The 18,800-nt window shown below is 44.6% G+C and overlaps 1 protein-coding gene across 2 annotated transcripts in view; it reads left to right on the plus strand.

The window, feature by feature from the left end:
• Positions 1–18,800, plus strand: part of LOC130123352 (partitioning defective 3 homolog) — a 315,854-nt gene that overhangs the window by 194,364 nt on the left and 102,690 nt on the right. The window contains exons 16-19 of one of the 2 annotated variants that reach the window (XM_056292485.1): positions 1,268–1,418; positions 11,045–11,231; positions 15,989–16,140; positions 17,302–17,346. In XM_056292485.1, the coding sequence (XP_056148460.1) occupies positions 1,268–1,418; positions 11,045–11,231; positions 15,989–16,140; positions 17,302–17,346 (535 nt within the window). The remainder of the gene's footprint in view (positions 1–1,267; positions 1,419–11,044; positions 11,232–15,988; positions 16,141–17,301; positions 17,347–18,800) is intronic. The other variant, XM_056292486.1, reaches the window with a different exon arrangement.

Raw genomic sequence — 18,800 nt, forward strand, 5'->3', positions numbered from 1 at the left:
ACTGTAGGTTTGATCGGGTCTTTTTTTTTAAAGATTTTTTTTGGAGTGTTTTGCCTTTATTGGATAGAGGATAGTGAAGTGGCAGACAGCAAACAAGGGGAGAGAGAGATGGGTATGACATGCAACAAATGTCACTGACTGGAATCGAACCAGGGCTGGGTCGTGGAAAAATACAACATTGCCTTTATATTGCCACATAGTACATGATGTGACCGTGTCCAGGTCAACAGGACTACCACATGCCTCCTCCGATACATGTGGAGTCGCCAGCCACTTCTTTTCACCTGACAATGAGGAGTTTCACCAGGGGGATGTAGCACGTGGGAGGATCACGCTGTTCCCCCCCAGTTCCCCCTCCACCCCGAACAGGCGCCCCAACTGACCAGAGGAGGCATTAGTGCATCGACCAGGATACATACCACATCCAGCTCCCCACTCTCTATATTTTATCAGATAGCAACACCTCGGCAGTAGGGGAGTGAGCAGACAACCGCAAATAACTGCTGCAAGTGGATGCCAAGCAGACAAAAGTTGAAGCTCAATTCAAAGTGCAGAGAGAAGGGCAATTTCTTAGAAATAGTTGCAGAGTTGGGTAACTGGGTCAATCTTTAGCATTAGACAAGAGACGTGTGAGGGTCGAGAGATAACAGGAAGCATTCACACATATGCAAATGCACTCACACTGAAGGTATAAAATGAGAGAGGAGAGGAAGTTTCTGTCAGCCCGAAACACTAGGTGTTGATGGTTGGCAGCCCTTTTGCAGAGAGCATAATAAAGAACCCATAAAGACACTTTTGCTCGCTCTGACTCTTTATTACAGAACTTTCCACCACAGGATGTTGCGGTTATGTGGCATGTGCCATAACCATTTGGCCAACGGGGTGCCGATAAGGTCAATTTTCACGATCTAACTGGTAGAATTTCTACTTATGTGTTGCCTTAAAGCCTCATGGGAAGTGTGATGAGGTCGCAGCTCTCTGCTTTAGCCCCTATTCATAAAGGAAAAAGGATGCATTTTAAAGAATCCTCAGTAATTCATTTTTGTAAAATTATATGTCAGACTCTTATTCCACATTCAGTTTCATCCTCATATTGGCAGTCGTTCATTTTAATGTAATAATAAAAACATTTGAGGTATTCAGCCAAAGAAGTGATGCTTGCAGAAAGAATCTTGCTTGAACTTTGTTTTGTCTTTGGCTGTAGTGGCAGAACAAACACATGAATGAGTATAAGTGATAAGTATTTCCAATCCTCCCCCCATGCTAGGAGACCCCAGGGACCCCATTGGGACCCCAGCAGACGATGAACACATCCCTGGATGACCACGAGCGCCGCATCTCGCACTCCCTGTACGGTGGCCTTGAAGGCCTGGATGACAACCTGATGCCTCGCCAAGGCATGTTGCCACGCACAGTCGGTAAGTTTTGGACACTTTTGTTGTACCTACTTGCATTCACCTCAGCCAACCCAACGCTATCCCTCACCCCCGTAGCTCAAAATCAGGTTCATATTCTGCCACCATCACTGCCAATCACACACACACACACTCGCATGACTCTTTTTTTGTCTTTATGAGGACTTGGCTTTTAATGTCTCGGAAAATGTCTTGGAGGAGATGGAAAAACAGCCCTGGGATATACAGCTGCAGAGGCCCTAGTACTGACTGATTCGTGGCTGGGTGGGTGTGTGTGTGTGTGTGTGTGTGTGTGTGTGTGTGTGTGTGTGTGTGTGTGTGTGTGTGTGTGTGGGAGAGAGAGAGAGAGAGAGAGAGCGATGGAAACAGACAGAGAGAAAGAGAGATGGAAACAGAGACAGAGAGAGGGAAGAGAAAGATCTCTGTTCGATCTAGCCAACATGTCAGTCAGCATTTTAGGCCCACCTACTCTGTGTGTGTGTGTGTGTGTGTGTGTGTGTGTGTGTGTGTGTGTGTGTGTGTGTGTGTGTGTGTGTGTGTGTGTGTGTGTGTGTGTGTGTGTGTGTGTGTTTTCTCGATGTAGCCAACATGTCAGTCAGCATTTTAGGCCCACCTAGTGTATGTGTGTGTGTTTGATTGTGACATGGAGAGGGAGAAACAGAACTGAAGGGGTTATTGTGTGTGTGTGTACGTGCATTTGTATGTTTGCATATGTGCAGCACTTGGCTGAGCTCTGGCTTACATGGCCTCAATCTAGTCCCAGATCATCATGTTGTTTGTTTTGCTTTGAATGACTAACTCTTGTAAAATGGTCAAGATATTATTCGTATTATTCATTTCCTTTAATTTAACTTCCTCTGCCATTATTTAACTTTCTCCAACATCCACAATCATCCTTGTGAATTACAATCACACAAATATTTTTAAAATTTAGTTGCACTTAACAGGGTGATGTGGCTCTGACCCTTGCTCCCGCTATTTTTTTTCATCTTCCCCCTTTTTCACCCCAATTGTGTCCAGCCAATTACCCCACTCTTCCGAGCCGTCCTGGTCACTGCTCCACCCCCTCTGCCGATCTGGGGAGGGCTGCAGACTACCACATGTCTCCTCCGATACACATGGAGTCACCAGCCACTTCTTTTCACCTGACAGTGAGGAGTTTTTACCAGGAGGACGTAGCATGTGGGAGGATCACGCTAATTCCCCCAGTTCCCCCTCTCCCCCAAACAGGCACCTCGACTGACCAGAGGAGGCGCTAGTGCAGCCACCAGGACACATACCCACATCCAGCTTCCCGCCTGCAGACACGGCCAGTTGTGTCTGTAAGGATGCCCGACCAAGACAGAGGTAACATGGGGATTCGAACTGGCGATCCCCATGTTGGTGGGCAACAAAATAGACCGCCTCGCCACCTGGATGCCCGCTCTCGCTATTTTTTGCTTGCCGTTGTGGTGATCTGTGAAATTAAGAATATTCTGTTTTCCACTTATAAGTCAGTCTGAATAAGAGCATCAGCCAAATACCTAAAATGTAAATGCTACGCAAGCAGAAAGGCCAAAAAACAACTTTTAACAACGATCAACCATTAATCAATCTTCTTTTTTCGGCTTGTTCCCTGCTCCCCAAGGGTCCCCACAGCGGATTTGATAGTTTCCATCGGTACCCTGTGAGGGCACAGCACCGATGGTGGTCTTGTCAATCCGCATAATGACTTGGCAAAATTTTACGTGGGATGCCCTTCCTGACACAACCACTAACCCTATGGACGGGTGCCATCAACCATTAATCAATATTCTTCATTAATCAATGTTCCTGGCAACATAGCAGAAATGTGAGGACTCTCTTTTTCCCTCTGCAGGTGTAAATTGGTTGTTATTGATGTCAGCACCACTGTAAACGAAACAACCAAAACGGGGCTTGTGACTGATAGAGAGGAAGTGTTGGTAGGTGAAGTTTAGCCGCAGTGCTACAGGCCCTGCATTCATCCATGAATAAACAACAACGCTCAGTGTCAGCAGTGTCTAAGTGAAAGAAGAAAGCCAGCCGTGATTACAGAAGTTTATTCATAGTAATTCATGTGACTGGCACTCCAGTAAAGCAGCCATGCTGCTGTATGTGTAAGCCATGTGCGGACATATACTATATAGCACTGCCCTGTTCTGCTCTTAACGGGCAGATTCCATCCCGCAATCTAATTTTAAGCTGTTCATTGAGGAAACATTGAAGCCAAATTTAAACTCAACGTCATCCCAACCCAACGTAAACCTGTCACAGTTTGTAAACAGAGAATTATTTTTGTTACCATTATTCTTATTTTAATACAGCCTGTACATCTCAGAGTATTTAGTCTAGCTTGTCTTGTTGAGAATGCTTTGGTGCAAGCCAAGTTTACATGTAGTGAAAATAAGATAAACTTGCATAATAGAAATCACTTTGTGCTTCTAAGATCTATGAAGCGCTTGAGGATTTTTTTTTTCCTTCAGTAGGGCGGGGTAATTCAATATAGACCATCATTCCCAGCGTGAGAAAATAAGCCACTAGCAGAATGGTCACCCAAAGAATGCTATGACATTATTTATGCCTTTAGAGACACCATTGACTTACACTTGGGCATGGATTGCAAAAACCTGGCTACTCGAGAAGAAAGCCACTTTATTTTCGTCATTGTACAGGTTACAATAAAATGTTCTCTGCATTTAACCCATCCTATTGTATAGGAGCAGTGGGCAGCTGTAGCGCCCGGGGACCAACTCCCGTTCTTCTTTCCATTGTGTTGGTCAGGCACAGACAGGAGTATTAACCCTAACATGCATGTCTTTGTGATGTTGGGAGGAAACCGGAGCACCCAGAGGAAACCCACGCAGACACAGGGAGAACATGCAAACTCCACACAGAAAGGACCTGGGACTTCTTGGGGTTCAAACCCAGGACCTTCTTGCTGTGAGGCAACAGTGTTAACCACTGGGCCACCGTCCCACCCACAATATGATAATAATGGTGGTTGAATGAGATCAGTCTTCCACTTATGGTCTATAAAATACTTAAGTTAATTATGTATTCCATTATTTTTCTTCAGTAACAATGCAAACTCAAATTGAGCAGATTGGTAGATATGATGTTGCATATTTTTCCATGAGCTCATGCATTGATAGTAACAGAACCGTTAAATTGCTGACCCGTTTAAAGCTATATTTTGGGCTAAGAATTCTCATACAGAAATGGTTTGCTTTATAATCCATTTGGCGGTCCAAAAATGGCCTGTAGCAGCAATTCAAAACCTCTGATTCCTGGTTACTTCAAATGATACCGAAGCGCAGAAATACTCATGTCCTTTAGATTTGAATTTGCGGCTCCCACATTTTGGGGGGGGGGGGTTCCCCCTTTTTCTCCCTAATTGTACCTGTCCAATTACCCCACACTTCTGAGCCGTCCCGGGTGCTGCTGCACCCCTTCTGCCAATCCAGGGAGGGCTGCAGACTACCACGTCTCCTCTGATAGATATGGAGTCGCCAGCCGCTTATTTTCACCTGACAGTGAGGAGTTTCACCAGGGGGATGTAGCGTGTAGGAGGATCACGCTATTCCCCCCCAGTTCCCCCTCCCCCCCTGAACAGGCACCCTAGAGGAGGAACTAGTGCAGCGACCAGGACACATTACCCACATCCGGCTTCCCACCCGCAGACACGGCCAATTGTGTCTGTAGGGACGCCCGACCAAGCCGGCGGTTTTTATTACAGTTCCCTGACTGATACACTGTCATCAATTTCAACAAGAGCGAGAGAGATACTACTAGAAAGTGTATTCTGATCTCCCCTTCGGTGCCCTTACCCTAATGCTCTTAAATTCTAGCGCCATACAAGTTTTATCAGGATCCAAAAATCGCTGTGTGTTCCTCCTCACCAGTTACATACTCTTGTGTCCGCTGCACCTTGATGCCCTGTCACATGTGTGCTATTTTCCAATGTTCATTTTTACATCACCATGGTTACGCAAGCAGATGTTACACCAAGCAGACCAGTGGAGCAGCGCCTGCTAAGCCACTATCTCTCCAAGTCTGGACTGACCCAAACAGGACAGAACAGCCCCCAGCGACTATTAGGCACGTTCAGTCTCGGAGGCACGCTGTTGGGCTGTACATTATTACATAATGACTTGCAGTGTGATTACTGTAATTACCAACTACAGACAGAGCAGACTCCCTTCTCTGCATATTATACTCTTAATCAACCCAGTCATTTTTTTTTTGGTTGTTGTTTTCATGACTCAAAGGGAATTTCAACCCCAAGATGTCATACGAAACGTTTTGTAACCCCTTCTTGGATAGATTAAAATCAACGCTGCTTAAATAAAAGCAAACTGTTTGGCCTCAGTGCCCCATCCTCTGCGCACATTTTATCCTGGCGCTTGGCTGACCTTGAGATGATGTCAAAGCGGTGCTTATTTAAAACAGTGCTCTGAGGGTTTGTGTCAAAAGAAAGATGGGTGGAAGGTGGGGTGGGGTGGGAAAAAGATTAAAGTCTTAACTGAACCATTGTTAGTGGACCAGCTGAAAGCTACTCTCATGTTATTCTTAGTATTCATTATTTTATTTGCCACTGTTGGCTTACAAACAGGTGGTGGTTAGCTGCTATCTGTAACAGTGGCATTCAACTCTTGCTTGCTGTCAGTTGTCCTCTCTCTGTTTTTAGATACAAACACTTCTTTACCGTCCCCCCCCCCTTTTCTCCCCAATTGTACCTGGCCAGTTACCCCACTCTTCCGAGCCGTCCCAGCCGCTGCTCCCCCCGCCCCCCTGCCGATCTGGGGAGGGCTGCAGACTGCCACATGCCTCCTCTGATACATGTGGAGTTGCCAGCTGCTTCTTTTCACCTGACAGTTAGGAGTTTCACCGGGGCGACGTAGTGCATGGAAGTATCACGCTATTCCCGCCAGTTCCCTTTCCCCCTTGAATAGGTGCCCCAACCGACCAGAGGAGGCGCCAGTGCAGCGACCAGGACACATAATCCACATCCAGCTTCCCACCCGCAGACACGGCCAATTGTGTCTGTAGGGACACCTGACCAAGCCGGAGGTAACGCAGGGATTTGAACCGGCAATCCCCTTGTTGGCAGGCAATGGAATAGACTGCCACACTACCTGGACGCCCGATACAAACCCTTCTAATATAGAAACAAAATGGAAAATGAAAGCCCAGTTCCAGACAAATTTGAGGGAATATTACTTGAAAACTAGTTTATTTTGATCATATACTTTACATTACCAAAGATTTAGATTCTTAAATACGGTATTCCTGCAGATGTAAGCAGATATTGCAATGTATAGTGAATGAAAATTAAAACTTGACATAAGTGAATGTCAGCAATTTGAAAGTAGTTGAATGTCATTTGGAAATGGAAACTTTGAGCGGCAGTAGACGATCGCCCTGGCTGATGTCTTGGTGCTGATCTGCAGATTGCTTAATTCATTCACATAGGTGGTTTCTCACTGTGACTGGCAGGTTGTCAGTCATGATCCCTGGACTGTCTCGGGGAAAATCTGGAATATAAAAGTGAATGAGCAGTGCTCTACCTGCGACAGGGACGCCTTTGAGCACGCCAGCCCCATCCCCAGCAGCTCCAGCATAAGCCACAGTGGCCAAAAGTGAAACCTTCTGCTGTACCGGGCAGTGTGTGTGTGTGTGTGCGTGTGTGTGTGTGTGTGTGTGTGTGTGTGTGTGTGTGTGTGTGTGAAAGAGAGAGAGAGAGAGAGAGAGACTATGAATGGGCAAGTGGGGCGTTTCTAGAAATTAAACATTTATGCATACTCTGCCAACATTCCCTGCATAAATAAAGTTTGAAATAAGACCTCAGTAGTAGTTTGGAGTGAGCCTTTCACAGATTCTGTCGCACTGGTAGTGAGGGTACCTGTAAACATAGATCATGAATCGGTATACATAAGAAACAACATTGACCCCAGCTCAGAACATAGAACAGCCCAGTTTTTTAGGCCCATGTGTTATTGCCAAACACCCACCGGCATTCTGTGTACATGGCTGCCATGGCACTGCCTAGGATGACAGAGCAACTTCATTATTCCTTGAGGCCGATTGCCTTTTAAAACTCAGCACCCCTGGCGATACCGTCCTCACTAATTACACAAGCAAACTGAGACATGACAGGGTGATGAGAAAATGTGCTCATGCCCCTCGCCCAGTCATTCTCGACTTTCTCCATCTCTTTTTTCATCTCCAACCTGTTTTCACCGAGAGCCTTTTCTCTCCACCTCTTCCCCCATTCAGTCCAACCCCCGAGTATTCACCAGGTTTAATCACATTAAAAAGTCTCGAATAATTGCTTTTATCAAATACGGTGAAAATGTGAAAGGCAAAGCCAGCTATTGTTCCACTACAATTCATTACAGCCTCTGGGAAGGATTGTGTGTGTGTGTGTGTGTGTGTGTGTGTGTGTGTGTGTGTGTGTGTGTGTGTGTGTGTGTGTGTGTGTGTGTGTGTGCGTGCGTGCGCATATATAGAATATTTTGACAAATACACACACTGACCATGTTACACATAATGTATGCTTGATTCTCAAGTGATTTGGTTTCTGTGGTTCGGCGGATGGCTGCTGCGCTTGGGTCCTGGCACTGAAACAAAGAGTTTTTATTTTTTACTTTAACTAATGGAGCCACGCCAAGGTAGTGACTTGACACTTTCATTGGTTTGCTACTCAGTGGCTGCCAGTTGATTGTATTGCAGTGAATCACACTGTGACATTGATGGGATTCTCAGTGTCACGCATAGGACTGCTTAGGGAAATGGGATTAGGTGCTTGTGTGCGTGTGCTTGTGCATGTGTGTGTATTAAAAGCCTAATTAAACACTACTGCATTAATGATAACAGTTAGAACTCTGTGTGTGTGTGGTCTGTGAGAGAGTGGTACCCATGCTGGGCTCCAGGACTCTGCCAGACTCCCAAATTCACAGCAAGTACCAAACACACACGGTGGGGGTGGGGTGGGGGGATTCATCTCAGGATTAATACACACACACACACACACACACACACACACACATCCCAGTTTGATCCTGCTCTCACACTTGTGGGAACACACACACACACACAGTACTGGTGACACACACTCACATCACATCACACCACCCTTTCCCCTCCCATTCAGCTTGATCTTAAACAGGTCACCTCCCCACCATTCAGCCATGTTGGCCGTACCCTGCAGAGCAGCACCCCGCAGCACGTTGGTCCCCACCGGGCACGGATCTGAGAAACGAACACCAGGCCTCGCTGAAATCACCCGGGGTCCTCTGGTACAAAGCCCAAATGCAGTCTGAGGACAAACCAACTGTTCCCCAAACTCAGTAAACAAGGCTATTATGAGACATTGAAGAGAACCCCCGACACCACAGCCACTCACCCAATTCCAAAACACAGATTAAAGACAAAGTCATGTGCTGCATATCAATGGGAGTGCTTAAGCCCGGCTTCTCAGAAGCAGAGAAAGAGGACTTTTAATTTTTTTCCTTGCCTCGGCACAGGGAGGTTTTTATCTTACTGTGTAAGGGAGCAACTTGAATTAATCGTAGTGTTTTGACATAGCAGCGCTATTGTGCCTGCTTGCCAAACTTTGCTTGGTATAAGCTGATTATCCACGAGCTGTTTCACTCAGTTTTTAAGCTTGAAAATGTCTTTTGTGGTTGAAAAAATAGTTACCCTGTATGTTTTGTTGTTGTTATTTTCTGGAACTTATTTTTTTGTAGAGCCAACCCATTAAACTGTTTCTGAAGTGGGTGTCCAGGGTCCGCGGTGGTGTAGCGGTCTAAGCATCGGCTTTGTGTCGACGCGGTTGCCCACTGGGGACCGGGGTTCGCACCCCGGTCTCGTCAGATCCAACTATGGCCGGACTCGAGGAAGCAACAATAATTGGCTACGCTGTCTTCGGGAGGGGGGCGGAGTCGGCTTGTGTTTGTCACATGAACGCGTCTCTGTGTGTGTCGTAAAAAGCAGTGGTTCGGCCTGGATTCCCCTGGCCTCCTTCCAGACTGCCGGCCGGAGAGATGCAGTTGGCGAATGCATGCAGTACGAGGGTGGGTGTTTGAACTAGAATAGGGAGCGATTGGCCACTAAATTGGGAGAAAAAGGGAACAGTCAGAAATAAATTTAGAATGAAGTGGGCGTCCGGGTGACGGAGCAGTCTGTTCCATTGCCTACAAACATGGGGATTGCCAGTTCAAACCCCCGTGTTACCTCCGGCTTGGTCAGGCATTCCTACAGACACAATTGGCCGTGTCTGCGGGTGGGAAGCCGGATGTGGGTATGTGTCCTTGTCGCTGCACTAGCGCCTCCTCTGGTCGGTCAGTTCGGGGGAGGGGGGGAACTCGGGGGAATAGCGTGATCCTTCCACGCACTGCATCCCCCTGGTGAAACTCCTCACTGTCAGGTGAAAAGAAGCGGCTGGTGACGCCACATGTATCAGAGGAGGCATGTGATAGTCTGCAGCCCTCCGCGGATTGGCAGAGGGGGTGCAGCAGCGGCTGGGACGGCTCGGAAGAGTGGAGTAATTGGCCAGGTACAATTGGGGAGAAAAAGGGGGGATTTAAAAAAAAAAAACTGTTACTGAAGTCTAATGGTCAGTACAGGAGTTGTCTGAGCGTATGGTCAAACTCTTACAGAAGGCTTCTATCCAGAGAGGCAAAATGACGACCGTCACATGCAAACAACCTTTCTTTTCTTTTCTTGGGTTTGATGTTATTTTGTCTTTGCAGAACATGAGAGTCAGAGGAGCAGACAACAGACCTCATTCATCTTTCTAATCTTCCCATACGTGACTCTCTCAGATTAAGACTTATCCAGTTAAATGTGTTTTAGGTTTTGAGACAGATGATGCATTCATATGTGTAAATTCACTATCGCGATGAGAGATGTTTGGGTTCTGGCTCAGGTGTCACATTCTTGTTCTAAATGACTACGGAGGAATCTCTGTACAGCTGTACGCTGCGCCAAAGAGTCCTGAACAACAGACTTGCATTGGTTTTTGAAACATTTTTTGTGATATTTTATTTTTCATAATGAGAGGTTTGGGGCGGCACAGTGGCGCAGCGGTTAGCCTGGTTGCCTCACAGCAAGAAGGTCCTGGGTTCGAGCCCCGGGGTAGTCCAACCTCAGGGGTCGTCCCAGGCTGTCCTCTGTGGTGAGTTTGCATGTTCTCCCCTTGTCTGCCTGGGTTTCCTCCGGTTGCTCTGGTTTCCTCCCACAGTCCAAAGACATGTAGGTCAGTTGAATCGGCTGTACTAAATGAACCCTAGGTGTGTGTGTGTGTGTGTGTGTGTGTGTGTCTCAGCCCTGTGGATAGTCTGGCGGCCTGTCCAGGGTGTCTCCCCGCCTGCCGCTCAATGACTGCCGGGATAGGCTCCAGCATCCCTGCAACCCTGAGCAGTTTGGATAATGGATGGATGGATGGATGGGTAATGAGAGGTTCAATCCAGGGACGCTACACAGTTTTGTCCTCGCCCACATCAGCATTCATCATATTGAGCAAGGAGAAAATGGAGAAATTTAGATGTAGAAAAAGTGTTAACGTTGAAAGAAAATTCCACTGATTCCATTTCACGTACAACTTTGTTCCATATTTTCTCCACCAGGTAACTATCAGCTGTCGCCAACTGTCAACATGCCTCAGGATGACACCGTAATCATCGAAGATGATAGGCCGCCTCTCCTCCCACCCCACATGTCTGACCAGTCATCTTCCAGTTCTCACGACGACGTGGGCTTCACCGCAGAGATGACCCCTCTTTGGGCCAAAGACCTGTCCAATCAGAATGAAAGGTGGGCGGGACATCTTCTGTTACTTTGTTCTTTTACATCAACTCATTTTCATTCATCATTCAGCTCTTACTCTAGTGGTGTGTAAGCATAGCAGCTGTATGTAGACAGAACAGTCACGCCAAGTCAACTTCATATAGCCCTCAATCAAAGTTAAGTCTCACATTACCTTCTACATAGGGCTTGATGATATGGACCAAAAATTATATCTCGGTATTTTTAGGCTGATTGGCAATACACGATATATATCTCAGTATTTTCTACGAAGTGGGTTAAATGTTCAGTTGTAAGTCGAAGCCACATGTTAGATGTAAGCACTTTTATTAAAACAGATCAGACGGATCAAAATAAAATGCAAAGACAAGGTTTCCTCCCCCATTTTAAAATATACAGCTGCACAATATATCAACATGTAAATGGAAAATTATCTAAAATAAATAGCCTATATTAAATCAAAATAGGCCTATCTCTGAGAATGCTAACCGCAATCCAAAACAGTCATTTTGACCGTTTTGGATTTTCCAAGTTTAATAACTTTGTGAAAGAAAAAAAAATACACAGACCTGCCGCTCTCCGAATTCTCCTAAAATTGCATATATTTGCATTTAAAATGAGTTTTAGATCAGTTGCACAAAAAAGTTATAAGATCTACTTAAAACAACCAAAACGGACGCTCATAATTTGCGTGATTTCCTTTGTGAAGTTCATTGCTCCGTCCCAGAACAAAAACAGTGTTCTCCAGTGCAGAGAAATAGTAGATTTTTGATATTGCCAACATGTCTGGTTACAGACGCTGTTTCAGATACACCATAACTACCACTGAGGTGTTGCAGTATTTACAGGCGTTGGACAGCAGCCATTTTAAATTGTATTAAAAAAATGGTATTAAAGTTGTTAAAATGTTCATTTTGGTGTCAGTTAGTTTCTTAACAGACATACTAATGTAATGCATTAATATCTCAACTGGGTATTTATCTTGACAGAATAAAGATTTTAAAAACCACGGTGGTCAAAATGACCACCCATGGTCGTTCTAGTTGTTTTTAAGTTCCAGTCGTTGTTTGGGACTGTTCAATGTTTATTTTCAGTTCTTTTTTTGCATTTCACGTTTTATAGGCCTTGTTATGTTTGTTAGATTAGCAATATGTGTTTTCCGTTTTGTTTTTTCAGGTAATATTTTCACTTTTTCAATTTTGCTATTCAAGTTTGACCATGTCTCTCTGAAGTTTAAATTGTTTAAAAATAGTATTATAGTTGTTAAAATGTTAATTTTGGTGTCAGTCGTTTCCCAACAGACATACTAACATAAGCAATGCATTAATATCTCAAATGGGTATTTATTTTGACAATATAGAGTTTAAAAACCGTCCGTCAATTTGACCACCCATGGTCCTTGTGGGTAGTAGTGAAATCCCGGTCGTTCTAGTGTTAAGAAACGAGTTATGTGTTTTAACACAACATCAAACTATATTGATATAAACGGTATTGTCTCATCCTATAGCTCGTTTGAAAATATATCGATATAACGTAAAAAGTAGATATACCGCTCAACCCTACTTCTACATCACAGGTAGGATAAATGACAATGAGCGGTTCCTATATTGACGATGTAATGTCAGCTTGACACAATTTTAGATTTCTAGCAGTGTGTTTGACTTGGTTCCTCAAGCGAACCACATTTGCTTTGAGTAAGTCTTTAGTTTTAGCTGAGCTGTTACACCCCACTGCATTGCAGATAAATCTACGCTGTTGAGTCTCACATACTGTGAAATTTTCAGAAGGTCAGCATGTCACCTATTTTGTGTGAGTGTGCGTATGTGTATGTGTGTTTGTTTTTAGTGTTTCGTTTTTTTTTCCCTCTGATGCCTCTCTGATTGTGGGCAGGCACCCAGTGAGGCAAACCTCTCCTGCTGACCACTTCATGTAATGTGAAGGACCCCTATTCTGACCTACCACTGATGAGGCCCTGTCCTCATCTTTGGACCCAAGGCTGTGTGTGTGTGTGTGTGTGTGTGTGTATTATATATATATATATATATATATATATATATATATATATATATATATATACACATAACACAGATACAGGAAAAAAGATTTTAAGACATTGCAGTACAGGCCTGTTTCGTGCGTCTCACACTCATCAGCTGCTAATGTGTTTCAACAAAAAGTTTCCACAACTTTTTGTTGAAACTTTTGTTTTTTATTGAAACACATAAGCAGCTGATGAGTGTGAGTCACACGAAACAGGCCTGTACTGCAATGTATTACAATCTTTTTTCCTGTATCTGTGTTGATATTCCGCTCCTCATTAGTTGAGCACTCACAACACCATTGACGGTTTCGGAAAAAAACGCTATATATACACTACCGTTCAAAAGTTTGGGATCACCCAAACAATTTTGTTTTCCATGAAAAGTCACACTTATTCACCACCATATGTTGTGAAATGAATAGAAAATAGAGTCAAGACATTGACAAGGTTAGAAATAATGATTTGTATTTGAAATAAGATTTTTTTTACATCAAACTTTGCTTTCGTCAAAGAATCCTCCATTTGCAGCAATTACAGCATTGCAGACCTTTGGCATTCTAGCTGTTAATTTGTTGAGGTAATCTGGAGAAATTGCACCCCACGCTTCCAGAAGCAGCTTCCACAAGTTGGATTGGTTGGATGGGCACTTCTTTGAGCAGATTGAGTTTCTGGAGCATCACATTTGTGGGGTCAATTAAACGCTCAAAATGGCCAGAAAAAGAGAACTTTCATCTGAAACTCGACAGTCTATTCTTGTTCTTAGAAATGAAGGCTATTCCATGCGAGAAATTGCTAAGAAATTGAAGATTTCCTACACCGGTGTGTACTACTCCCTTCAGAGGACAGCACAAACAGGCTCTAACCAGAGTAGAAAAAGAAGTGGGAGGCCGCGTTGCACAACTGAGCAAGAAGATAAGTACATTAGAGTCTCTAGTTTGAGAAACAGACGCCTCACAGGTCCCCAACTGGCATCTTCATTAAATAGTACCTGTTAGAGCCTGTTTGTGCTGTCCTCTGAAGGGAGTAGTACACACCGGTGTAGGAAATCTTCAATTTCTTAGCAATTTCTCGCATGGAATAGCCTTCATTTCTAAGAACAAGAATAGACTGTCGAGTTTCAGATGAAAGTTCTCTTTTTCTGGCCATTTTGAGCGTTTAATTGACCCCACAAATGTGATGCTCCAGAAACTCAATCTGCTCAAAGAAGTGCCCATCCAACCAATCCAACTTGTGGGAGCTGCTTCTGGAAGCGTGGGGTGCAATTTCTCCAGATTACCTCAACAAATTAACAGCTAGAATGCCAAAGGTCTGCAATGCTGTAATTGTTGCAAATGGAGGATTCTTTGACGAAAGCAAAGTTTGATGTAAAAAAAATCTTATTTCAAATACAAATCATTATTTCTAACCTTGTCAATGTCTTGACTCTATTTTCTATTCATTTCACAACATATGGTGGTGAATAAGTGTGACTTTTCATGGAAAACACGAAATTGTTTGGGTGATCCCAAACTTTTGAACGGTAGTGTACATATATGTTTATTGTGTGTTTGTGTGTGCGTGTGTGTGTGTGTGTGTACATGCCCACTTGCATGTTTGATTGCAGGCATGTGCATTTGCGAGCGTTTGCGAGCATGCATTTGCAAGTATGCATCTTCCTGTCTGTCTTTGTATGAAGATTTGTTGTGTTTAAGACTTGCTGTGTGTCTCTGTCTTTGATGAAGTACTCATTGATGTGTGTGTTCCATTTGATATGTGGTTAGTGTGTGTGTCGGTGCCTTTGTGTGTACGTGTCCAATTTTATAAGGACTCTGCATGTGTATGTCCTTTTAAGAAGGACTGTGTATGTGTCTGTGGGAGGAGAGACCAGCAAGGTGTAATCATGAGCAATTTTGTGCATGTGTGTGCGTGCATGCATCTACGCACATGTGAAATGCAGTCAGACAACTGCAGTGGGTTGATTTGAGCCCTTAGCTTAATGATGAGGGTCTATCCTGTCCAGCCTAATGACTCCTACCGTGATCTCACATCTCCAATTCCTCTCTTTGTCTCAATCTGTTTATCTATGGGAGTAATTGTCAATCTTCTCTCTCTCTCTCTCTCTCTCTCTCTCTCTCTCTCTCTCTCTCTCTCTCTCTCTCTCTCTCTCTCTCTCTCTCTCTCTCTCTCTCCCCCCTCCCCTCCCCTCTTACCTTGCATTTTTCTGGTATGGGTATGGGTTGTGTATTACTTTGTTCTTTCTTCCTTCTCACCTCATCCATTCCTCTCTGATTGCGACCTGTCTCTGTCTCTCACTCCATCTTGTCTTGTTTTTCATCCACCCCCTCTCTGCTCCCATACTCCTGTGTTATTTTTGCTCTCTTTCTATGTCTGTCACAAACTTGCTAATTCCATCCCTTCCTCCTCTCCGTCCCTGTCCTCTTCCCCTCCTACGCACCTTTTCAATCCTTCCCTCCTTTGCTACTTCGTCCTTCTCTCCCCCCTTCCTCATTCCTCTGTCACTTCAAATGTATCTTCTTTGTTCTTCTCTGTGCTCCTTTGTCTTTTCTCTCTCTGTTCCTCCACCTCACACTCCTTTGTCCTACTTAAAACCAGCCCATTCTTGCACTCCTTAACCTCCCCTCTCTCTCTCTCTCTCTCTCTCTCTCTCTCTCTCTCTCTCTCTCTCTCTCTCTCTCTCTCTCTCTCTTCTCCTTTTCCCTGTGTTCTTGATTCCTTCTTTCCCAAGTTCCCAGAGCCCGGACGACGTGGACCCAGACAGTTCCTTCCAGAGAGAGGGCTTTGGACGGCAGAGCATGTCTGAGAAACGTACCAAGCACTTTGGGGACGCCGCCCAGCTTGAGATCATCAAAACACGCAAATCCAAGAGCATGGACCTCGGTACTGCACCAGCAACACGTCTCACCCATCTCATCTCATATTGGGTTTAGTCAAAATGTAGTATTCCTACATCAGTTAATTATGAAAGCTGAAAGGTGATATAGTTTCGTATTCACTTTTTTGGTGAGGGAATGTGCAGCACTGAAACCTCCATCCACCATCTAACTTTTTTTTTTAATATTCATTCCATCCATTTTATTCATATCAGTAACTAAGTGTTAAAATATTATATGGATCAATACAAACTCACCTTCCCATATCCAACAGTGTGAATCCCTTGGAACATGCCACTGATCATTACAACCACTACATATAATGATGATTTCTCATTATATGCCTCCCCTAAGGAATTAATTATTCATTATATTCCTTCCTACATTGGTTATAATGACATTATCTCGATTTAATATGAAATAACTTTCTCAGTCAGAAAAGCTGTTTTCTCATAATTCTACTAAGCCTTAAGCACCTATCCCCCCCTTAGCAGCCATAACAGATAGATATCTCACCATGATATTTTATCTATTTAAGAGACATAAGAGATTCATCTGCTTAAGAAATACAAGGTGAAATGATAAAGTATAAATGCAATGGTCAAGTCATGGTCATAAAAATTCTTCCTACGTTTGTGAATACCGTATTCACATTAACAATGGATTCCACTGACATCATTGAAAATTCAACATCGGTTGCCTCAAACTGATCAAGACTAACATGACCAGATTGCATTGCTCATATTCATGCACCCCTATCTGCCTTGCACACTAATAATGTTTCAAAAAGCTACCTAATAATCAAATGGCCCCTATTGCCCTGCCTTTTTTATGTAATAACAGCACCTTTTATCTCTCGACAATCACCGTGTTTCGTCTGCTTTCAAAGGGCTTTGAACTGACACAGATTGCTTTGGTCTCGTCTCTCCCACTCCGTAATGATATCTAATCTTACCGCCTGGATTGCCTCTCTGCATCTTGTTGATACCACAACACGTCTGATTGCTATCCTTAAATCGGCCCACCCTCCTTTTCATTTCCCTTCTCTAGCATGGCGTCTGATTTGAGTTGAAGATGTAGTGATGTTTGCTGTGCTGACAGAATGTTGCATGTGGAATGTCAAGAGCACTAACTTAACCCCAAATGTTTGTGCCCCTCCCGTTAACAGTAGCCGACGAGATTAACCTCACCCCTCGTCCTGAGACAAGCGCAGGTAAGGACCAGTGCACCACAAGGCAGAAATGAAAATGTACTATTGCCACCACCATCACTACCGCTGTCACTGTTTCCTTGGGAGCATATCCAGGACTCTGGACCAGGGGTGTTAAAGTGGGAAATCAGTGCGCTATATTTCAAATTAAAGGTCCTCATTGGTGTTTGCTATATAACAGTAGTATGATGCATTACAACCATAAGTCATTGTCAGACTTCCTAAATGTGTGTTTTTCACCCACACTGATTCTGATCCTTTTTCATAGAAAACAACTAAATCGGGGCATCTGGGTAGTGTAGCGGTCTATTCTGTTGCCTACCAACACGGGGATCGCTGGTTCGAATCCCCATGTTACCTCCATTTGGTCGGGTGTCCCTACAGACACAATTGGCTGTGTCTGCAGGTGGGAAGCCTGGTGTGGGTGTGTGTCCTGGTCGCTGCACTAGCACCTCCTCTGGTCGGTCGGGGCGCCTGTTGAGGGGGGAGGAGGAACTGGGGGGAATAGCGTGCTCCTCCCATGCGCTACGTCCCCCTGGCGAAACTCCTCACTGTCAGGTGAAAAGAAGCGGCTGACGACTCCACATGTATCAGAGGAGGCATGTGATAGTCTGCTGCCCTCCCTGGCTCGGCAGAAGGGGTGGGGGCAGTGACCGGGACAGCTCGGAAGAGTGGGATAATTGGCCAGGATACAATTGTGGGTGAAAGGGGGGAACCCCCCCCAAAAAAAAAAGGCAAAGAAAACTAAAGCTCAGATTTTTTTTCGACTCTGTATTCATACATTAAAACCATCACACCCTTCTTCATACCCTTTGGTCCTCTGGTACCACAAAAGCAGGATTACTTTGTTTGACAAGCTACTTCAGCTGTACAAGAAGCTGTCAGGTTGGCGCTGAAACTTTTCATTAGCTAACATCACAACACCACATATTCTGCATGGATGGATAGAGCAGGTAAAACACCTTACTGACAAAGTAGAATGCAAGATGATAACCATCTATATATAGAAAGTTAATATTAGTTGTTATTATTGTTTAATTATACATACCTCTCTGTATATACAGGCAGTGGGCTTTTTGGCAGATTACAATTTAAAAGCTTGAACCAACTCCCCAACAATCTACTCCACCTTTAGGTATTGTTCCTAGCATCTGATATTTTGCTCTGTCTTGACGTGACAAATTTGGTGGCACGGTGGCGCAGTGGTTAGCACTGTCGCCTCACAACAGGAAGGTCCTGGGTTCAAACCCCAGGGTTGGCCAACCTTGGGGGCCATCCCAGGTCGTCCTCTGTGTGGAGTTTGCATGTTCTGCCCGTGTCTGCGGTGGGTTTTCTCCAGGTACTCCGGTTCCCCCCCCATCAAAAAGACATGCATGTTAGGGGTAATACTCCTGTCTGTGCCCCTGACCGAGGCATGGCAAGATGAACTGGAGTTGGTCTCCGGGTGCTGCACGACG

Source organism: Lampris incognitus, chromosome 14 (genome assembly GCF_029633865.1).
Source record: "Lampris incognitus isolate fLamInc1 chromosome 14, fLamInc1.hap2, whole genome shotgun sequence".
Classification (NCBI taxonomy): domain Eukaryota; kingdom Metazoa; phylum Chordata; class Actinopteri; order Lampriformes; family Lampridae; genus Lampris; species Lampris incognitus.